The 24,361-nt window shown below is 44.2% G+C and overlaps 1 protein-coding gene across 1 annotated transcript in view; it reads right to left on the bottom strand.

Annotated features, from left to right (window-relative positions):
• Window positions 1-24,361, bottom strand: part of UBR1 (ubiquitin protein ligase E3 component n-recognin 1) — a gene marked incomplete in the record, with an annotated part of 4,571,807 nt that overhangs the window by 2,171,657 nt on the left and 2,375,789 nt on the right. The window contains 1 exon segment of the mRNA XM_044074213.1: window positions 14,836-14,938. Coding sequence (XP_043930148.1) covers window positions 14,836-14,938 — 103 coding nt within the window.

Below are 24,361 nucleotides of genomic sequence, written 5' to 3'. Positions count from 1 at the left end.
AGTCAGTTGTCCTTGTTTGTCTGGCGTGAGATAAGCCATCTGGGCTGTTGTGTTCAAGCTGGCACCCAGGAACATAATCTCTTGTAAGGGCACTAGTTTTGATTTAATTTCGTTTACTGTGTACCCCAGGCAACGTAACTGTTTTACAAACGCCAGATGCTTTAGAAGAATGTCCTTGCTCTCTGCTTCAATCAGGCAGTCGTCCAGGTACGGATAAATTTGAATTCCTTTCTGTCTGCAAAATGCAATTACTGGTGCCAGGCACTTTGGGAAGACCCTGTGCGCAGTAGATAAGCCAAAGGGCAGTGCAGAGTATTGGTAGTGCATTGAACCCGCTATGAATCTGAGGTATCTTCTGCAGTTTTGTCTGATAAGGACATGCAGGTATGCCTCTCTGAGGTCCAAAGTTACGAGCCAAGCTTTCTTGCCCAGCATGGGAAGAAGCTGCTGTAGTGTCAACATTCTGAATTTCGGAACATCAAGTTAAGTGTTTAGAGATGAAAGATCCAGAATGGGCCTCCAGGCTTTGTCCTTTCTGGGTACCAGAAAGAGTCTTGAGTAAAATCCTTGTCCTTGCTCCTGTGATAGTACCTTTTGAATAGCTCTCATATCCATGAGTGCTGTAATTTGTTTTTGAGTCTCTGCCATTTGATTTAGTGGCAGATTTGGCATTCCTTTTAACTTTGGCAGTGTGTGAAAGTGGAACCTGTAACCTTGAAATACAACGTTGAGAACCCATTTGTATTTGGTGATCATTTGCCAAATGTGGTAGAAGAGTGCAAGGTTTCCTCCCAAGGGGGCTGCCAATAAGGATTTGTTTGGCAGCTGTAGTGGGAAGTCATTGGAGCTGTTTTTTATATGGTTGGGGCCTGTCTTCCCCTTCTTTCTGGCCTGCTGCAACCCATTGTCGTGGCCTTTAAGTACCTTGTGTTTGACCTCTACCTCTTGGACGTCTGTATCTTCCCCTTTGAGGTCTGTCTGCAACTGGAAAGGACCAATTCTTAGTTGGCCAGTTTCTGCTAAATCTAGGGGGCTGAACCTGTAAGAAATCCTTCACCATTTGGATATTTTTTGCCATATCCTCCATTTTCTTTAGTACCTCTTCTGCCTTAACTCCAAATAACACATCCTGCTGTAAAGGTGCATCCAATAATTTTGCATTAACATGATCTGGTAACGTATGTTCTTTCAACCAAGTATGTCTTCTAAGGACAGAGCCTGTAACTGCTGCTCTGTAGGGGGCCTCTAGAGAATCAAAACCACATTGCAAATTATGCTTTCCCACTTCTTCAGCTGCATGCAATGAATCCTGTATTTCTTTAAAATTAGGAGGATCTGATTCTGGAAGCATTTTTTGTTTTAACTGAGACAGTAAAAATTGCTGATATTTTGGCATGTGAAACTGGCAATTTAAGGCTTTCATTGCTAAAGTTGCAGACATATATACTTTCTTTCCCCATCTGTCTAATGCTCTCGAATCTCTGTCAGAGGGAACTGGGTTCTTGGCTGATGAGGCCTTAACTCCTTTGAGTCCCTGAAAAATGGTTTCAGGGTCAGCTACATGGCTTTTGTACAGAAATTTATGAGAGTCAGGGACTCTGTAGTATCTGTCAGGTTTAACAGGGGCCGGAGGTAAGGAATCAGGATTTAAGCTGGATTCAGTATACACATCATCCACAATATCTAACACTGGCGGAATAGCAAGGGGTCTGTGTTGGGGTAATAAAAGGAAGTCTCTGAGCCTTTTCTTGGATTCTGAATAATCCTGGCCTTCCCAGTGGAAATGCTCCCTCATGGTATGTAGGGTTTCCCCAAAGGAGTAGTCCTCAGGTGGAGAGGCTGATGGAATAGATTCCTCAGCATCAGAATCCTCATAACGGGGTAATGAGTATCCTAGGTCTGAGGATGAATCAGAAGGGATGGACACCTGGTTGGATTAGTCGCAGTCTGCATCCTGTCTAGGCCTTTTATCAGGAGGGGGATGGGACCACCTCATCAGAGTGATTAGGTCTTCGGCCATTTTGAGCATTTGTTTCTTAGGCATGGAGGCCTGTCCTGGAGAATGCTGTATTTGCTTCTTTGGCTTTAAAGGAGGCTTAGACTTAGCTGAGGGTTTAATGCTTAACTGAGTAGGTCTGAAGACACCCTCTGTAGCTGTGGCTTGCTCAGCTACTCTGGATCCCTCTCTGAAAGGTTTGTCTCGGTAAGCTGAAGAACTTGTGCGTCCGAAGGCCCAGCCATCTCTACGTGGGAGTCAGATGCGGCTTGTGGTTCTACAGAAGCAGTCGTCAGGAGCTGCGAAGGTGCCTCGTTGAAAACCGGAGAACCGGCGACTGGCCTAGAAGAGGCTTCGTAGTCCGTTTTGGGCCTTGGATGCCTATCCTTGTCTTTGCGCTTTTTGTGTATTCTGGTCGTCGGAAGTTCCGACGGCGTGGTATAGTTGAATTTTCTACCAAAATAATGTCGGGCAAAATCAAACCAACGTTTAATAGTGCGCTTGTTAAACCTAGCACAAAACCGACAACCAGTGACGTCGTGGTCAGGGCCTAGGCATGGGATACAATAGGAATGGAAATCCTTATGAGGTATTTGCTTCCTGCAAGAAATACAGTTATTAACTTTTACTGACATCAGTCTGAGGCAAGAAAAAGTTTCCCCAACGGGGTACTTAGCTTTGTAGAAGACTTCGATTCTGGATTTGGAATGAAAATCTCAGGAGACGGCCGACTGGCACTTGCGAACTGCTTTTGCTTCAGGCACCGTGTGGCAAGAAGGACTGGAGAAAATGGCGTCGGCTGCATCTTATATAGCCCTGTCGCACTGACGTCAGGAAGGAGGCGACAGCAACCGACACCGAACCAAGACTTTGGAACTCAGGCCGACTGGGGAACCGCCTGACGGCAGGATAACCCAAGTGTAATGACTGCAGCAGTGTAACACGATGAACCTCTTGTGTGACATGAGAGGAGTCTTGGACACCCTCATGGAAATTATATATTGCAGCCAAATGAACTGTAATGGTAGAGGCCGACAGACCCGATTGAAATAGATCGGCTAGATACTCCAGTACTATCGACACTGGTGCTGAAAAGGTATCTACCTGCTTTTCTTTCAGCCAAAGTGTAAATCTTTTCCATTTGCTTAGATAAGTAATTCTAGTGGAAGACTTATGAGACGCAATAAGAATGTTCCGTACTGGCAAAGAAAGATCATTCTACCTGGCAATCAAGGGAATTGGAGGAGCCAAGCTGTGAGCTTCAGGCTGTCCAAGTGGGATGAATCAGATTCTGCGGATGGGAGATCAACCCCGGGGTTGGATGGAGAATCCATGGTCGATCTAGCAGGTGAGGTGAAAGGAAGGGGAACCAAATCTGACGAGGCCAATATGGTACTATGAAGATCACCTTGCTCTTCAACCGGCGGGCTTTCTTCAGAAACTGGGGAATGAGGGGGAGAGGTGGAAATGCATAAAGACCAGAGGGCCAATCGTGGACTAGAGTGTTCTTGGGTGACTGTCCCAGAGGGGGAATCAGGGCGAAGTAGTTGCTGCATTTGTAGTTGGTTGGGGATGCAAAGAGGTCACAACAAGGAAGGCCCCAGTGGTGGAAGATCTCTGCCACTATCAAGGGATTCAGGGACCACTCGTGAGGTTGTAGAATGCACCTACTGAGTCTGTCTATCACGCTGGAACTCCCAAAAATGTGCGTTGCTAGAAGAAAATGGATGGTAGCCATCACCCATTGCCATATCTTCATGGCCTCTCGACAAAGTGGATAAGATTTGGTTCTGCCCAGTTTGCTGATATACCAGACCACCGCCATGTTGTCTGACTGAATCGCAATAGTCCAAGACGGCAGCAGGGGATGGAATGCTTGCAACGCTAGATGCACAGCCCTCAGCTCTAGAACATTTATATGCAGTTGGGCCTCCAATTCGGACCAAGTACCTTGGACTGTATGTCCCTGATATAGCCCCCCCACCCCATCAGGAAGGCATCCGTGGTCACTGTAGCCTTGGGCTGCTGGGGGGAGAAGGGGCAAGACCATTGTGATGGGTTGTGGGTCATCCACCAATTTAAATCCTGTTTGCACCTGTGAGTTACTCAAATCTTGGCTGAGAGAGGATACTGAAAGGGTACCATTGGGTGAGCAGTAGCCATTGTAAAAGCCTAATGTGAAACCTGACCAGGGGGACAATGGTGATGGAGACTGCCATGGAATACCAACAGCTGCAGTACAGTGAGCTGTGGATTTCTCCCTTGAAAGGATTGGGATCAGTTGTTGCTTTATCCTTACAATTCTGTGCTCTGGAATGGATGCTCTGCAATTCTTTGTATCCAAAATTACCCCTATGAATTCTGTGGACTGAGATGGGGTGAGACTGGATTTTTTCCAGTTTATGGTTATGCCTAGCCTTTCTGCAGCGAGGAGAGAGTATGCCAGGGCTTCTTCCAATAGATGTCTAGTGGGAGCGGAGATGAGCCAGTCACCTAGATATGGAAACACCTGGAATCCTTGTAGTCGCAGGTGAGCTGTGACGACTGCCATGTACATTGTGAACACTCTGGGGGCTGTAGAGAGTCCAAAGAGCAGTACTCTGAACTGGTAGTGACTGGCTCCCGCATGGAAGTGCAGAAATCTTCTTGATGGCCTGTCCACTTTTATATGGTAGTACGCATCTTGAAGATCTATCGAGCACATCCAATCGTCTTTTTCCAAAAGCGGGAGGATAGACTATATTGTGATCATCCGGACTTTTTTTTACTCTTACAAACTTATTCGATACACTGAGATCCAAAATTGGTCTCCAGTCCCCCGTTTTCTTTGGCACCAAAAATAGTCTTGAGTAGAATCCGAATCCTATCTTGTCTGGAGGGACTATATGGATGACTTTTTCTTAGCAGCTTTGATACCTCTAATGCTGCTTCTTCCCTTTGACTGGGTGGAACATCAGGTAAGTTTGTTGGGGAGGGCAGGACAAAGATCGAAGGAATATGGTAACCACTGGGTATTATCCTTTGTACCCAAGAGTCGGTGGTGATGGTTAGCCAGGCAGAAAGGTACTTGGAGAAATGACCCCCAACCACCTCCAGAGGAAAAGAGTTGGGCCGCTCTTCAGGAGCGCTGGTAGGATTGGCTAGGAAAAGAGTCCCTGGAACCCTGGTTATGCGGACCCCCTCTGCCCCAAAAAGGGCGTCTTCCCTGTGAGTTTCCCCCTCTGCTTCTAGGGGAGAACTCGGCCTGTGTGTCACGGGAAGGACCCTGAGACTTTTTGTACCATATCTTCCCACTCTTCTGGTTTCTGGAGAAAGCACGTCGAGGGGAAGAATAATAGACACCCACAGCAGAAAGGGTCTTACCGTGCTGTTCACATCTGGCCAGTGTGCTTTTAACCTTGGGTCCAAACAATGAAGAGGCTTCGATGGGAGCGTTGAGAAAGGAAGCCTTGAAGGGGTCCAAGAAATTACATAAGCACATCCAGGCGTGTCGTCTCAGAACAATGTCTGAACTCGCCGCTCTAGCTGCTCCTTCTGATGCGTGAGACATCAAGCGCATGGAGGAGTTAGATATCGATTCAATCGTGGCCAGCTGAGAGGCCACTTTGTCACAGACCTCATCAGACACGGCACCAGCCAAAATTTCAGAGAGTTCAGAAATTAAATCCCTTTGAAGCCTGGTAAAGTGTGCCATATAATTCAGGGACCTGATTGCAAAGGTCGCTGATGCAAAAGTACACTTCCCTATTCTGTACAGAGCCCAGGACTCTTTATTGGGCAGATGGACAGACTGGCTTTCTTCTTCCACCAGGTTCTTCTTGATTGCGCCCGCCACCACCAGAGCATCTACAGGAAGACCTTTGGACCAATGGGGGTCAGCAGCAGGAGGGGACAAAATGGCCTCCGGGGAATGGCCTCAATGGTGTCAGGAGCCTTCCATGTACACTGCACGATGAGCCGGACCAGTTCGTCGGCAGGTGGAGTAACCCAGGAGGTAGGGGGCCGGGCGCGAAAGGCCTGCAGGAACACAGACTTTTCAGAGGTCGGGTTAGAGGGCTGCCAGTCACCTCTCTGTTTAAGGATTTCAAGGATATCACCAAAGGATAACTCGGAGGGTGACAGAGGGGAACCTTCCCCATCATCAAAGTCTGTGTCTTCAGTAAGAGACTCCTCTGTAGAGTCCATGTGCTTCCTCTTGCACAAGCTTTTTTGATGAACTTCCTCAGAGGGAGAAGCTGGGGAAGACAACGCAAAAGGGGTTTCCTGTGGGAGTACATCCTCTGGCCCTTGCGCCCGGTGTCCGCTAGGAGCGACTTGTGTACATTGCGGTCCAGAGGAGGGCGGGGAGATTGACAGCACAGTAACGCCAGCCGACGCCAAAGCCTTCTCCATTATTTGGGAGGCCAGTCCACCTGAAGAGGGGCGAGTGTCCAGGACCGGGGTCACCCCTCCCCTAAGTGGCTCAGCCTGCCGACTCGGAGTCCCTGAATGGCTGTGAAACACCAAATTACATATGCCACAGCCAATGTCCTGGGACGTAGCAAAACTCTCCTGCCATGAAGGCAACTACGGTTCCTTAGTGAGGTCCATAGAGGGAACCGTAGAAGGGGAAGACTGTGCTATACCAAGGGGCTTCAAAGGGCAATGAAGGAGGAGAATAAGTAGGGGTCTTTGGCAAAAGGTGATCACCTCCCAAGGAAGAATAGGTCCTGGGGAGTGGGATACCTCTGGCCTAAAGCAGTTGATCCACAAGACTCAATACGTGTTCAGAGAAGCTTCTAGTGGATTTCACGGACACAGCTGTGGGGGAGTCAGGTCTATCCGGAGATGGGGCAAGCTCGGTGTCCACCTCACCAGTCTGCACTGAAAACATCGGGGCCGCAAGAGACTGAACTACAGGTGCCTGCACAGAGGAAATCATTGGTGCCAAAGTCGTGGTCTGCACCGACAATAAGGTCGGTGCCGAAGTGGTTGTCTGTGCCGAGGCTGGAACCAAAAGTATGGGTGTCAATAACCGAAGTTGTCGGTTCTGGGTAAGGTGTCGGAACCGATGTGGTAACAGTCTGCATCAACTGGATAGTCTGTACCGGTGGAGAAGTCTGAACAGAGGAGACCCTCGGTACCGATATGGTAAAGGGCACGCTAGTCGGTACCGAAATCACAGATGGTGCTGATGGCCTCGGTGCTGAAGGTCTAGGCACCGAAAGCGCTGGAGCCGAAAAAGTCAGATCGGAAGTGGAAAGCTTAGCCTTCTTGGGTCTCGGTTGGTGGGAGTCCCCAGCCTGGGAAGAAGGAAGAGACTTGGCCTTTGTATGTTCATCAGTCTTTTTCTTATGGGATCTTGGAGGGGTTGAAGCCTCAGACCCAGAAATAGCCTCTGAAAAAGGAGATTTAAGTAGCCCCTTCAATAACAATTTATTTTTCCTCTCAATCAACGTCCTGTTAGAGAAATTCTTACAAATTCCACAGGGCGGGTCAACTGATAAATGAGGCACACCCAAGCAATAGACACAGAGGGAGAATGTGCATCTGAAGTAGATAATTTATGGCCACAATCTGAAATCCTGGACTACCTTTTTTATCTGCCATGATAGGAAAGAAAGAAAATCAGAAAGAATACCAGCAATGGTACAAGAAATACCCGAAGGTAAGGAGGAAAAGGGGTTTACCAACAATGGTACAGGAGAAAATACCCTGCGGTAAATAGGATGAAGGGGATTGAGAAAAAAATTCAAGAAGAGATAGTCGCTAAATGCGATAAGGTAAGAGAATACAATTTAGTGACTTTTCTGAGAGAAAAAGTCGTTTTAGACTAGTATGATAACCAAATATTGTACTTAGCTCAAGAGAAGTAGCTGGACACGACTGAATGGCGATGAGACAAACAAAATAAGAGTTTTAGCTCGAGAGTTTGTAGCTGACGTGAGCTTGGAAGATGGCCGACTCAGTTCCGAGGTTGGAACCGATACCCACACGTAAGGAATGAACGAGGATTAACAATATCAGATTATAGTTTATACCTTGCAAAAGAATGTTAAATATCTCCACCTCTGTATCTTGACATCTCTCTGCCACCTACTGATTACCAATACCATCAACTAAATGGGCTTTTCTGACACGTCATTGACATTATTTTATATTACAACACAAGTTTATTCATTTTCCTTGATCATCTTTGTCTATTTTGAATATTGTGAATTGTTTTCTTTACCTTGTGTTTTACTTGTATTCTGCTTTTAGCTGCTTAATAAAACTTGAAAAGAGACCACAGCTCCATCTCTTGTGAGTCAGGCAGAAATAATTTTCCCAACCCTCCCACCCAGTTATTGTTGTGTTCTTAAACACCACTGTCTTTCTAGGTGCCTGCCCCTTATGCTAGTTTGACCATATATCTAATTTCCTCTCTGCTTTTACTGGCTTGTGTGAGTAAGCACAAAGTTATCATTTTGTGAAATCACTCCCCTTCAACTTTTCACATTTATTGGCCATCCTACTGTATTCCATAGTACCAGAATACAAAAGTGACCAACCCCTTTCAATCTATCTTGCGGTTTTAAAATTAGTGACTCTCCACTAAAACTTAACTTTTTAGAGAGGTAAAACTTAAGTTACCTACTTTCACATCTAATTCCTCTAGTGCACACTGCAGTGTTTAGGATAAACCGTTTTTTTCATCTTACCTTTAAGCATCTATTGCAAGATCGCCAGTTATTGGAGAGCCCACATTCTGCCTCTCAGTAGTCATCTTGGGATTAGTGATTCTGTTTTCTCTTGGTGAGAGACGGAGTGCAGTTTTCTTTCCTGGAGACTGCTGAACACCAGAAAGCTTAATAATTGCTTTATAGTTGACAGCTTGGAATCTGTGCTTATATTCTGATCCTGGTGAGAGTTGGAGCAGAGTGCACGGATTCCTGACTCTTTCTGGTTGGAGTCCCTGTGACTAGCACTTGCTCTAAAACCTGATGGAAAGCACTAGGAAGCCTTAAACTAATAAAAGCATGCAATTCTCCTTGTTAATAAGGAGAAATTAATCATAGGCACTAAACAGCCTATAATTGCAAAGTACCTTGCCAAGGTAACACAATCAGGCATGTCCAAGGGTCAGCTTCCAGTGATTTCTCCTGTCTACCTGGTGAATCTGGGCATACTGGGGCAATGCAGAAATTGCCTCGTGCACAGACAACCCTCTCCTCCTACCACCCAATACTACAATCTGCGAGATGTGCACTTACATAACCAAACTGGAAGGAAAGCTCTCTCCTGCCAAGATTGTGCTAGACAATCAAGAAAAGGTTAACATCTGCACTACACCAAGCAACACACAGCCCTTCAAAACCCTCACCACTAATACCCACACATAGCAACACTACACACACACATGCAAAGGCCCTTAACATTAACCTGCTCAAGCAACAAACATCTCCGAAGCTGAAACGCAAACAAACACCAATCACAACCAAAGTATCACACGGCTCACACCACCAGTGTGCCACCCAACAACAGCCCCTAATGCAAGACAACGTACCCAACACTTTAGTCATAGGTGACTCTATAGTCAGGCACACTGATGTCCCACTCACCAGGCTGAACAAGGAGAAAATTACAGTCAGGTGCCAGAATCCGCTACATAAAGCATGCACTCAAGTCACTCCACAAGTACAAATACAACTCTGTCATTGTCCGTGTTGGAGTGAATGACTTGAGATGTACCTCCCTGGACTACATGAAGAGAGACATGGAAAAGCTCTTTGATCATGTGACCCAGGCAGGTATGACCCTAGCCCAGAGTAGTAGCATCCTGCCTTCGCTCAGAATGATACCAGAGCATAAGGACAAAGTGACTGACTTCAACAATTGGCAAAGCTTCTGGTGTCATTCAAAGGGCATCCAGTATCTGTCTACCTGAGACAACATGATCAACAAACCACTATGATTTCCCAGAGATGGTCTGCACCTATCGCTCCTGGGATTTAGGTTACTGGACAAGGCTCTTGATACCCCTATAGTGCCTTTTTTAGGCAAGGCTCAAAGGACAAAACCACCACCGTAACTGGTACAAGTATGGAAAATCTGAAGGTAATGCTACTCAATGCTAGAAGTCTAAACCTCAAAATGCACACTCTCGAGGCACTCCTAAAAATGGAGAACATCAATATCTGTGCAGTAACTGAGACCTAGTTCAAGGCTCCAGAGGGCACCTCTGCAATACCAGGCTACAACTCTTACCACACATTTCGGCCACCAAACCAGGACCGAAAATACTAAAGGTGGAGGAATGTCCATATTCACCAAGTATATTCACACCTCCAGGTTTGTTGCCCAACAAAATGCATCAGAAATTATCCAGGTGCAACTAACATTAAGTAAGACTGCAATCCAAACTGTAGCTTGCTACAGATCCCCCACCATGCCCCAAGAATCTCACTAAACTTTTTGAAATATACTGGAAAATATTAAGATACAACCAAACACCCCAATACTGGGTGATTTCAACTACCCTGCCATTAACTGGGAAAAAATACTCGTGTACAAACACCTTTGCCCAATGGTTCTTGGAATTCATAAATTCCAATGCCCTGGATCAACTAATCCATAGTCCCACCAGGGGCTCCAATATCCTGGACCTGGTCATTACCAACATGGGAAATCGATGCTCCACACCATTGGTCACCCTATTGTTGGTTAGGTCTGACCATGTCACCTTTGACATCCATATCCCACCCCCACCCCCCAATAAGGAAACATCCGTAAAAAACTTCTCCAAGGCCAACTTCATGCTACTCAAGTCAGACGTGACAAACTTCATGACACCAATGCTGATGGGAACTTTAAGTTTGACTGCCAAATCCTACACTAAAGCACTGCACGAGCACATCCACTCCTGCATGAAGTGCGCCATCCTAAACAGAACCAAGACGCTCTCCTCCAAAAAAAGGAAGCCAATCTGGTGGTCCACTGTCATAAACCTATACAACAGAAGGAAGAAACTGTTGCAGAAAAGAGAAAAATCCCAGGATGCAGAAAACTCCCTTACCAGCCTCAGTAAGAAGATGAGATCCCTCATAAAGTCCTCCAAAGCTAGTTACGAAAAAAAAAATTGCCAAAGATTCCAAAGACAACCACAAGGCATTCTATAGCTATGTCAGGAATCTAAATGGCAATGCTCAGATCTGCTCTGAGGTACAACAGAATGGCATTAGATATACTGATCCCAAGGACATTGCCAATATCCTGGCAGATCGATTCAGTGCCAACTTCACCCCCCTCCCAACCCCCTAATCCGCCCATCTCAATACCGAAAGATTGCCAAATTCTGGTAATCGTGGCCACACAGGTAAAAAAAAAAAAAACACTCTCCAAAGCTAAGAATGCAGCATCCATGGGACCAGATAACATCCCTGGCTGTGTACTACATGAACTACAAACTGAACTGGCACCTCACCCGAGTGTCATATTTAATCACAGTCTCACCTCAGGCTTTGTGCCCACTGAGTGGAACACAGCTACAATTATCCCACTCTACAAGGGGGGATCCACCTTGGATCATGAGAACTACCATCCCATCAGTCTGACAAGGTTGATCTGCATGGCTATGGAACGTATTATCATGGAACTTATAAACAAAGACATTGGCAACCTTCAAACACTGGACCCCACCCATTTTGGGTTCATGAAGGGACGATCGTGTCTCCTGAATCTGACTGACTTCTTTGAATCAGTCCCCAGAGCCGTGGACGAAGGTAAGGTGGTCCAAACAGCCTATCTGGACCTCACCACAGCCTTAGACACCATCCCCCACTCTGGAATCATAGATAAACTTACTAAGCTGGGCATAAATCCCTATGTCTCTCGATGGGTTGACAACTGGCTTACTGACAGAACCCACACTGTAAAAGTAGCTGACTCCAAATACAGCTCCAGACCAGTGGAGTACCTCAGGGTTCAGTCCTAGGACCGCTCTTGTTTGGCATCTACTTTTCTGAAGTACAGGCCAACATTAAAAGACTCTGGCTAACAAAGTTCGCAGACAGCTGCAAACTGGGAGCCATTAGTGAATCCCTAAATTATGTGGATATTCTACAAAAAGCCTTACAGAACAGATGCTTGGTGCCAGAGCCATGGGTTCAAGCTCAATGCCATGAAGTGTATAGTTATCCCCTTTGGGAAAAAACATGTACCCATGAATTATCACATAGGTGGCAGTGCACTAAACACTGAAAGTGTGATAAGAGACTTAGGAACACAGGTGGACAGTGGTCTCACCTTCGATAACCACATCGCCACAACAGTCAGGAAATCCTTCTATGTGGCACATCTCATTACTAAGGGCTTTTCATCCAGAAAAAAGGAGGTCATTGTCCCACTGTACTCATCCCTCATTACACCCATCATAGAGTACAATGCCCCATTTGATATGCACCTCACAAGACATGTGCAACAACTGGAAAGGCCTCAGTAACACCTCACTAAAAGAATCACAGGCTTAAAGCAGATGTCCTATGCTGACCAACTAAAAAAACTCCAGCTATACTCTGTCGCATATCGTCTACTCAGAGGCAATCTCTGCTTAACACATTAGGCCATGTCAAACCCAGAGCTGTTGGACATGTTACATTTAAAGAAATCCCAATCCATCAGAGCCACACGCTCCAGGGACCTAAACCTTGTCATTACAATGAACAAAACATGCTGGAGGGATAGGTCCCTGACCCAGAGACTCCCCATACTCTGGGATAGACTGCCCATACGTGTCAAGCAGAGCAACTCCTTGGCCCTCCTTCAAAAGGACCCCGACGACTGGATGGGAGATAGGAAATTTACCCCGGGGATCACATCAGTCGCTCTGCTAGACAGGGGTCCAGGGAAGTAAATACTGTGGGAAGAAATACCCAGGGAATTGTTATGGCTAGGCTTGTACAGGCCCTAGGGCCGATAGCCTAGTACCAACCTATGAATCTTGGTTACCTTTGCCCGTATCTTAACAAATCTAAGCCTCAAGATGACATTCACTAAACTAATCTAGAAATCTCTGTTCACAGCATTCTTAATTCTACTTGTGGCTAAGTCCTGAGTCACAAACAGATTTCGCTGGACACACACATCAGCTGCCCCATCTTGCTTCACATCCTGTCTCATGCAACTAAAATTCCATTCAGCAATTTTTTCCCCCACTTCAGCCTTCATTAATGACCATGCCAGTTGCCTCCTTCTTGTGCTGCACTCCCTATTAAACAAAAGTCTGAATTCTCACCAGTTAAAAGCACAGCTTCTCATCCCTTCTCCTGTAAGTGAATGCCCCTCCATGCCCGCTTTCCTCATGCTCTACCACCTCCTATATGATCATATTTAGGCTCCCTATGCCTAGACATGATCACTCATCAACACTGATTATTCTCTAGCTTGGCTTCCTTATCCTTGTCATAGTTTTATTTATTGCCTGCTCCCTTTTTTCTTCCCATCTCTACTTCTTGCTGATTCTGAGTCCCCATGCTTCCCTCACTATACTTCTGCCTGATGCTCTGTTTGTGTTTGCACTCCACTGATTAATTACTTTTGCTCATGTCCCTCCTCCTTATCTTCTCCATTCTCATCACATCTCTTATGTCTCTTGATCTCCTGTTTTTCCCCTCCTAGCTAATCATTCTCTGCCCTTTCTCAACCAACTAGACAACCTACTAATGGTCTCTACCATGAAGTTCCTCCATTCTCGTGCAGACCCAATCATCCTCTGCCACACCAAATCTCAAAAAGCCAACCCCCTGCCCCAAACCACCAACATTTCACTCACTCACACACTTCCCCCCACCCCAGTGTACATTACCTGCATTCTCCCATTCAATTGTTCCTTAATTATAACCTAGCTCTGCAGATATTTTCACTAACCTAACTTGTAACAGTCAATCTACCTTCCTGAGTTACAGTTTTGTTTACCCTCCTAAATCTGCAGAGTTCATGTTATGTCCTTTATCTAGCTCCCTTACGAAATTCTTCTTCTATTTTCTTACATATCCTTGCGGTATTTTCCTATATGTCATATGCCCCTTACTCTATTTTGCTTTTTTCAATGGAACTACTCCGTACTATATTTTCTGCCTAACACCTTGTACTGCTCCAAGTGGGGAACCCACTGTTACACATGCTATTAGGAAGAACTGAAAAGTAATGTTTCATTATCATTTCAGCTAAACTCCCAGCACAATCTTATTGGCAGTTTGCATTTCTCCATAATCCACAGTGATGTACTATTAGGTTTTATCTCTTTACCACTAGCCTGCAGGACAATACTAGGTACTAGTATTAACAGAATGAAAAAAATAAATAAAAATGGGATTAGTCCTGTGGATACAGCTGTGTGCAATTGTGGGACAAAAGGTAAGGAGGAGAGGGTGAATGAAGTTTAATTACAAAGGCAAGAAAAATAACTCTGCCACACTGATGACAAAATAAAGGTCAAAAACATTTTAGCTGTGGAACTTGAAGCAAAAAGTTACAAATACAAAAATGAAAAAGTACATCTCTGCAAAAGACATCATTCTAACAGTATACAGCTTTCATGTAGTGTCATGACTAAACAGGCATGGCAGTTTCTAACCTGCCCATTATAGGCGTTTTCATATTAGCGCTGACAAGAATAGGGCAAATTCATGGAGCAATAATGAGGAGGTCTGACTTATTGCACTTTCTCAGGGAAGCACTCTTCTAAGTGACAACCTTAAAGAAGGCATGAAAATTGTTTCAATGTCACAACCATGACCAAACAATGATGAAACCTTCCGTATTCGTATATTAAATCAACTGGTTAAATGGAAGATGCTCAGTAGGATTTAATATCTCCATACCTTTGTCTGCTGTGACTTAGAGTAGTGGTAAAAGAAAGGGTTGAATTCTTTCAGGCTTTCTTTCTTCACTTCATAAACACCACAACTGGATCCAACTGGCTTTCTGAAAGTCAGTGAAGAAAAAGTGTTATTCTTGAAGTGGACACAATACTCCTGGATATTACAAGAAACATTACTGAAGAATGCTATTCATTTTTAGCAAAAAGAAGGGTCACCTTGCTTTCAGTCATGAATATTCATTTAACTAATCAATTATACAACCAAAATTCTATGTTGCATTAAGGGACAACCAAAATTCTATATTTCATCAAGTTCCTTGAAAGTAACTACAACCTTCATGATATGCCAGAAATGGATCTCAGAATGTGAATGAAAAGCCTAGTACTTGGAACTAAATTTCTCTGTCCTATTCTGCTGCAGATGAATTATAACATTTTTTAAAAGCAACAAAAAAGTGGTAAGGTGAAATTCTTCTCTTAGTAATAAGTCACGGTTTGATGTCTGCTCCTTCTCCAATAGGTCTAAATTGCAGCCAGACTGTCCCGTCAGTGACCTGGTCAACAATGTATACTGTTCACTTAAAAATACCTACACAAGTACTTACAAAAGTACCAAACTATTCCTAAACCAGCCCTCAGCAATAAGTGAAAATTATATATTATATAAAAATACATATATTTCTGCGTATTTATCTATATATGTATATATATATATATATATATATATATATATATATGTATAGGTCCCCTTCAAAACATCTAAAACCCATAACATCTAATTTCAATACAGTGAGAGCAAAACATCTAAAACCCATAACACTGAATTTCATAACATCTAACAGTACAAATCTCATGAAAATAACATACCCTCCACATAAAACGAAATATGACACCAAACTACCAAACACACTTTTTACAACATTCCTGCAGGGGGGCTTGATACAGTAGGGTTAGGGAATTAACTTTTTCCCACTGTAGTGCACTCTCGGAGTTGGTATATTTAATTTACGGGGGGTTGCGCAGAGGGGCTTGCCCCCCTGCAGAAACGTAGTAAAAAGTGTGTTTGGTAGTTTGGTGTAATTATATGTGGAGGGGATGTTATTTTCTTGTGATTTGTAGTGTTAGATGTTATGGGTTTAAGATGTTCTGGTCTCAATGTTATGAAATTAGATGTTATGGGTTTTAGATGTTTCATACATACATATATATATATTATATATATATATTTACATATATATCACACACACACATATATATATATATATATATATATATATGTGTGTGTGTGTATATTTTTTTATTATACATTTACACACAAATATATATACACATATAGATATATATATATGCATACACATATATCTAGATACACATAAGATGTACATAAACACACACACACATATACAGTGGATATAAAAAGTGTACACACCCCTGTTAAAATGCTAGGTTTTTGTGATATAAAAAAATGAGACCACAATAAATCATTTCAAAACTTTTCCCACCTTTCATATGACCTATAACCTGTACAATTCATTTGAAAAACAAATCTTTTAGGGGAAAAATATAAAAAAATAATAAACTTACAATAAGCTGGTTACATAAGCGTACACCCCCTTAAACTAATACTTTGTTGAAGCACCTTTTGATTTAATTACAGCATTCAGTCTTCTTGGGTACACACCTGCCACCAATTAAAGAGGCTCTGATTAATCCCCAAAAAAGTTCAGCTGTCCTAGTAGGATTTTATACTGTTCTCTATTTTCACAAATAACCTCAAATGTTCTACACAACATGCCACACTCATACAATATGCGGATAATTCAACCCTGACCTGCTCCACCTCATTTCCCACCACCCTACATACACTCACTCACTTATGTCAGCAGAAAGATGGATATCGGGTATTCAACTAATTCTAAATCCCAAAAAGACAAAACTCCTACTATTTACCCCTAACAGAGCAAAAAAACCCTCACATTTACCATAACATTTAAGGACGGCACCACCATCTCCCCTTCTAACCACACCAAACTTCTGGGCATTGAAACAGACAATAATCTCCACTTTGATGTTCACATCTCACATACCATAACACTAGTACACAAAAAACTAGGCTCCCTATACAGGCATAAGTCCTTTCTCTCCAAAAACAAGAGTCACTCTTGCACAGGGCCACCTCCTCTCAACTCTATTATAAGCAGCACCAGTCTTTACACAAATCAGACAATGTGACCTAGACAAACTAGAATCATGCTACAATAAACTAGCCAAGTTTACTACTAACTCAACCTATAGAACCCATCACTGTGCTGCACTAAAATGGCTTGAGCTACCACAGCTACTTAACTATCACCAGCTGGGCACAGCCTACAATACTCTCAAATATCCTGAAAAAAATGAAAAACCCATTATCCAACCTACTTACTATCTATACTGCAAACCGGTACCTAGGATCCAGTGAAAAACTTTCCTCTCCATCACCAAGGCTAACAATAATGCAGGGAAAGCGCTCTACTCCCACACCATTGCCAGAAATTGGAACTCTCTTCCCCTATCCGTGTCTACTGCCCCCTCCACATCCACATCCATATTCAAAAACTCTCTCAAATCACACCTTCTTAGTACCTGGTTATGCCCTTGTATCACATAACCCTACCCATACTACTATTAACTCCCCAAACTCCTCTCTGATCATATGCTGGAGCTCTGATCCCCTGTAGGCTTGGTCATCTGAAAGGGTACTTTTAACTGTAGAATCTTACCTGATATATTTTCTTTTCTTACCAATGTACAACTGACATTGTCTTTTTACCCATGTTCTATTTCTTCTTTTACCTGGAGTGTTTTTATTAATTTCTTGTTATATTACTATGCTCAGCATACATGATGTAACCTGTTTTGTGTATTATGCTGGATGTACTGTATTTGTATAACTTGATGTTGGAGCTTTTCTCCCCGGGCCTCTGCTGAAAATGCACCTGGTCCAGTCGGAATTTCCCAGTTAACAAATGTAAAATAAAATAAAGAAATAAATAAGTTAAAATTTGCGAAACAATAGATCAAGTCTCCCAAAAGCATGTGGGAAAATATGTTATGGTCTGATGAGACCAAGGTTGAACTTTTTGGCCACAATTCCAAAAGGTAAGTTTGGCTCAAAAACAACACTTTGCCTTACCAAAAGAACATCATCCCCACAGTGAAGTATGATGGTGGCAGTATCATGCTTTGGGTTTGCTTTTCTTCAGCTGGAACTGGGGCTTTAGTCAAGGTGGAGGGAATTATGAACAGTTTCAAATACCAGTCACTTTTGGCTCAAAACCTTTGGGCGTCTGCTAGAAAGATGAAGAGGAATTTCACCTTTCAACATGACAATGATGTCAAGCATATATCCAAATCAACAAAAGAATAGCTTCACCAGAAGAAAATTAAAGTTTTGGAATGACCCAGGCAGAGCCCAGACCTAAATCCAATAGAAAATCTGTGGGGTGACCTGAAGACGGCCGTGCACAAGAGATGCTCTCGCAATCTGACAGATTTGGAGTGCTTTTGCAAGGAAGAGTGGGCAAATACTGCCAAGTCAAGATGTACCATGCTGACAGACTCCTACCCAAGAAGGTTGAATGCTGTAATAAAATCAAAAGGTGCTTCAAAAAAGTATTAGTTTAAGGGTGTGCACACTTATGCAACCAGCTTATTGTATGTTTTTTATGTTTTTTCCCCTAACAGATTTGTTTGTTTTTCAACTGAATTGCACAGGTTATAGGTCACATTAAAGGTGGGAAAAGTTTTGCAATTATTTACTATGGTTTCATTTTTTTTATATCACAAAAACCTGGCATTTTAACAGGGGTGTGTCCACTTTTTATATCCACTGTGTGTGTGTGTGTGTGTGCGTGTGTGTGTATATATATATATATATATATATATATATATATATAAACTATTTTTTTTTTTGCTGTATCAGCTGATCAGATAATCTTTTGTGGTGGATATATGACTAAATTCCGTCTCTCTTCTGCTGCAGTTCGGCATTTCTTTCTCTGAAGTTCTCATGCTCAGGGATCATAGCTGAGAACATACAAACTGCACTAAAACAGCAAACTTAATCCCCAGGATTAGTAGATTACCCCATCCACTGAGCAAATGCACTCCCTTATAAATCAATAACATAGTGAAGATTTGACACATGCAGTCTTTGCAAGTAAGATGCATGTACATCTTTGTTTGACTTACAGGGAACTCTTAAGAGCTGAGGCTGGGTAGAGCATATACAAGCACAGGGGGATAACAGAAGAGTATCAGGGACAAACCAAGGAGGATTCCCCTTGGAGTGTACAGCTGTGCAAGTAAACTTACCAAAACAATAGATGTTCTAATGGATCACCACTACAGTAGCCTAAGCCTAATGGGTTTATCCTCACCTGCACCAGTCCACTTCTAAAAGCTCTGAGCACCTTCTAGATGTTCTTCCTATCAGGAGCACACGGAGTTGCTCCTATAGAAGGCAGTAGTAGATCAAAAACCGTCAGAGCATTTTTTTCACCCAGGAAGAAGGCAAGAGTCCTGAATACATGTGTTGGGAAACAAAGAAAAAAAACAGCTGTGTAAAAACTTATACAACAGTAGATGTCACACTGATCATTGTTGCAGCATTGCTAGAAGATGGGTTGTAGCTTGTTGATGTCTAGATGGGGTAGGGTACCAAAGCTTTACCTTCTGAGGCCATGCGTCTGGATGGTGACTACAGTCTGTAAACACAGGGATATAAAACTGGACATAAGTGCGAGATCCTCAGATGATCTTCAAGCCAGCAGCGGCTTGAAGAAACTGAGGAAGGAAACCTTTCAGCTAGGAGCGGTTTAGTTTACATAGTTAAGTAAGCCCCCCCCCCCAAGACATGTAATATAACTGTGAGTTTAAGGCATAGTATTTGTGCTACCAGTGAGACAAAAGAAAAGGAGGAGGATAAGGTGGCAGGGAAGGAATACTGCAACACTGATCAGTACGACATTGACTGTTATGGTAGGTTTATACACTACTGTACTATATGCTGAGATCACTGTTGCAGTATTCATAACAGATGTGTGATTCTCAGAGTTAGAGAGAGAAAAGGGTGGCAGGCTTGAAGTGAAAGAGAAGATGAAGAGTCCAGGAGGCCAGACAGATCTAGCAAACAACGACTTGGCGGGAGCCTCTGGGGCCGAGGCTGTCGGTTGTACTGTTTCAGGGTTCGGAAGTTCCAAGTACTCGGTATCAGCCGAGACCGAGACACTCGCGGTAGGCCTAGCCGGGGTTTCAGCCGAAACCGCGGGCCGCGTGTGTTGGTCCTTGTCTTTCCATTTCTTAGTTAAATGTGAAGTCGGGGTCTCCGATGGCATTTTATAAGAAAATCTAGCCCCAAAAAACTCCTCTGCGAACTCCGACCGACGTCTAAGAGTGCGTCGGTTGAAGGAAGCATAGGCTGAACAGGCCAAGACGTCGTGGTCTGGGCCTAAGCAGGGGAGGCAGTAAGAGTGGAAATCCTTATGAGGTATTTGTTTCCCACAAGTTAAACAATTATTAACTTTATCTGACATCGGCTGAGGCAAGAAAGAGTCCCCAACGGGGTACTTAGCTTTTGAAGTCTTCGGTTAGCTGAATTACAAGAGCTGGCCGACCGGCACTTGCGAACTGCTTCTGCTTCCGGCACCACGCGGCAAGAAAGACTGAGGAAGATGGCGTCGGCTGATGCTTTTATACCCCAGACGCTTTGAGGTCGGGGAAAGGGCGACATCAGCCGACGCCGGACCCAGACTTTGGAATCCGGCCGACCGAAGGGCTGCCTGAGGCAGAACAACCCATATGTGATGACTGCAGATGCATCCTTGAAGGACATTGGACCTGTTATTCACATCCTTGTAGAAGGCACCAGATGAAGCTTCTACTCCAGTGGAATGTGCTTTTGGCCATGGGGATGAAGTCTTTCCATGATGAGAATATCAGAAAGAAAAAGCCTTTGAAATCCAGGATGCAGTAATTTTAGAAACTAGTTATCCTAACCTGGAATCCACGATGGTGACAGACAGCGGATTTTTTTTTTTTTATATTCTTCGTCCAGGTAAAACCTCAATTGTCTGTTAATATCTAAAGAGTGTAAGATTCTTTCCGCCTTATTTTGAGGACTGTGGAAGAAGGTAGGGAGGTTGATTTGCCTGCCTCACTAACCACCTTTGACATGAAAGAAGGACTGACTCTAAGGCTTTGTGGGGGGGAGCCATGAGAGTATGGCATTCACAAAAGACTCCTGGGTGAAATCAGGGCCAGGAGGAGCACTGTTGTCCAGGTGCAGAATTTGAGAATAGTGGAAACAGCTGGTTCAAATGGGGGTAAAGTGAGTTTTTCCACAACAAAAGTAAGGTCCCATGGAGGGGTGACAGGCTTCTTTGGGGGTTTAAGATGCAAAACCCCTATCACAAAAAGCTTAACCCCTGTCCTAGACATGAACAGGGGTTCCAAAGGTAGACAAGCATTAATGATACAGCCTGAATGGAAGAGTAGGCCAACCCCAAATGTAGTAAGTCACACAAGTATTTGAGCACAGTGGGGATTGTCTGACAGAAGTGGTTGGAGTTTGTGCTTAAGGCACCAGACTAAGAGTCTCTTCCATTTGGCTGCATAAGACTTCCTGTTGTTGGGTTTCCTGGCTTCTTGCAGAACATGACCAACCTCTTCAGAGAAGGTGCGTCTTGCAGGGATTTAAATACTACCATCCAGCGAGTTAGACTAAGTGAAGTCAGGTATGGAGATGGAGTTGCCCTTTCTATTGAGTGGTTAGATCTGATTCTGGAAGGATTCTCCAGTAATTTCCCTTTGACAGGTGAAACAGGAGCAGGAACCAGTACTGCCCTGGACAGAAAGGATCTAGAAGCAGGAGTTTTACAGATTCCTTCTGGGCCTTGAGTAGAAGCCTTGGGAGCAGAGGCAGTAGTGTTATGCATAAAGGAACTTTCCTGTCCATTGGAAGGAGAAGTCATCTGTCTTCCATGCTAGAGGTGATGGGTTCCTTGTGTAGAACAGTGGGAGCAGATGATGCCCCAGGGGAGCAAAGATGTTTTTCTGGAGTACTCCTCACCTGAGAGCGATGAATTTGAAACCCTCTGTGTTCAGAGACCATTTTGTGAGGGTCAACCATGTCCCTGCTTATACAGTCTGCCAACAGAGGGAATGTAAGTCGCAATAAGTGTAAGACTCAGGTGAGAGGCTAGGTGTAAGCTGCAAAGGGGGGTAGGATCTTGTACCTCCCTGCTTGTTTATATACCACATCACCATGGTGTTGTCCATGTACACCAGCAGAGTGCCTGGTTTCCAAAGATGTGAGGAGGTCTGTAGAGACTGTAGGAGTGCCCTCATTTCTTTTATGTCTATGTCTTTTTCACTACATGGACAGGGCACTCTCTTCGAACTGTGTGGTCTCCTGTCCAAGCCTCCCACGCTCTGTCTAAGGTATTTGTAAACACAACTTGCTTGTGTGGGTTGGAATGAATGGAAGACCTGGAAAGTGAGTAACCTAGTCGCTTCACCAAAAAAGTTCCTTCTTGATGCAAAGAAGACAACGGAAGCAGGCCTTGAGAGGGTGAGTGTGCTGGGACCACCCTGACTTCAAATACCACTCTATTTTCCTCATATGTAGTCTGGCGAGGGGAAGCATGGGGATTGTGGAAGCCAAGACTCCCAGGAGGCAGCCAGGAAGGACATGGACAGGTGGAACTGGTTGGTGGAGATGGGGATATTCCTCCAGGAGTTGGGCTGCTTTCCAGAGAAATAGCATAACCTTTCCTTGATGATGTTTTAAGACCCATTTTTCCCAGGTTGCTTCCCAGAATGGGAAAAAAAAGAAAGCCTTTTTGAGATGGAAGTTGGAGGTGGGTGGGTTTGGAGGCAGTGGCAGGTGGAATATAGTCACAGGGGTGTGCTACCAAATAGTAGTAAGTTCATAGGTTGGTACTAGGCTATCGGCCCTAGGGCCTATACAAGCCTAGCCATAACAATTCCCTGGCTATTTCTTCCTACACTATTTACTTCCCTGGTCCCCTGTCTAGCAGGGTGACTGACATGATCCCTGGGGTGAATTTCCTTTCTCCCATCCAACTGTCAAGGTTCCTTTTGAAGAGGGGCAAGGAGGCACTCTGCTTGACATGTATGGGCAGTCTATTCCAGAGTCGGGAGTCTCTGGGTTAGGAACCTATCCCTCCAGCATGTTTTGTTTATTGTGATGACAAGGTTTAGATCCCTGAAGCGTGTGGCTCTGAGGGATTGCGATTTCTTTAAGTGTAGCATGTCCAGCAGCTCTGGGTTTGACATGGCCTTGTATGTTAAGCAGAGATCGCCTCTGAGTAGACTATATGCAACAAGAGTATAGCTGGAGTTTTTTTAAGGTAGTCAGCATAAGGCATCTGCTTTAGGCCTGTGATTCTTTTAGTGAGGTATTTCTGCAGCCTTTCCAGTTGTTGCAGATGTCTTGAGAGTTACATACCAAATGGGCCGCTGTATTCTATAATGGGTCTAATGAGAGATGAGTACAGTGGGACAATGACCTCCTTTTTTCTGGATGAAAAGCCCTTAGTGATGAGGTGTGCCACATAGAAGGATTTCCTGACTGTTGTGGTGATGTAGTTATTGAAGGTGAGACCACTGTCTACCTAAGTCTCTTATCACACTTTCGGTGTTTAGTGTACTGCCACCTGTGTGGTAATTCATGGGTACATGTTTTTTCCCAAAGGGGATAACTATACATTTCTTGGCAGGGAGCTTGAGCCCATGGCTCTGGCACCAAGCATCTGTTTCTGTAAGGCCCTTTCGTAGAGTATCCACATCACTTGGGGATTCAATAATGGCTCCCAGTTTGCAGTCACCTATGAACTTTGTTAGTCAGAGTCCCTTAGTGTTGGCATTTACTTCAGAGAAGTAGATGCCAAACAAGAGCGGTCCCAGGACTGAACCCTGAGGTACTCCACTTGTCACTTTGTCTGGAGCTGGATTTGGAGTCAGCTACTTTTACAGTGTGGGTTCTGTCAGTAAGCCAATTGGCAACCCATCGAGTGACGTAGGGATTTATGCCCAGCTTACTAAGTTTATCTATGATTCCAGACTGGGGGGTGGTGTCAAAGGCCTTGGTGATGTCCAGATAGGCTGTGTGGACTGCCTTACCTTCACCCACGGCTCTGGAGACTGATTCGAAGAAGTCAATCAGGTTCAAGAGACAAGATCGGCCCTTCACAAACCAAACTGGGTGGAGTCCAGTGTTTGAAGGTTGCCAATATCTTTGTTTTTAAGTTCCACGATAATACGTTCCATGGCCTTGCAGATCAGGCTCATCAGACTGATGGGGCGGTAGTTTCCGGGATCCAAGGTGAATCCCCCCTTGTGGAGTGGGATAACTGTAGCTGTGCAAGACTCAGTGGGCATGAAGCCTGAGGTGAGGGTATGATTAAACATGACACTTGGTGAGGTGCCAGTTCATTTTGTAGTTCATGTAGTACACAGCCCAG

This window comes from Protopterus annectens, chromosome 6.part0 (assembly GCF_019279795.1).
Source record: "Protopterus annectens isolate FY-2018-M chromosome 6.part0, PAN1.0, whole genome shotgun sequence".
Lineage (NCBI taxonomy): Eukaryota > Metazoa > Chordata > Ceratodontiformes > Protopteridae > Protopterus > Protopterus annectens.
Note: the sequence above shows the minus strand (reverse complement) of the source record. Positions and strands in the feature narration are given on the sequence as shown.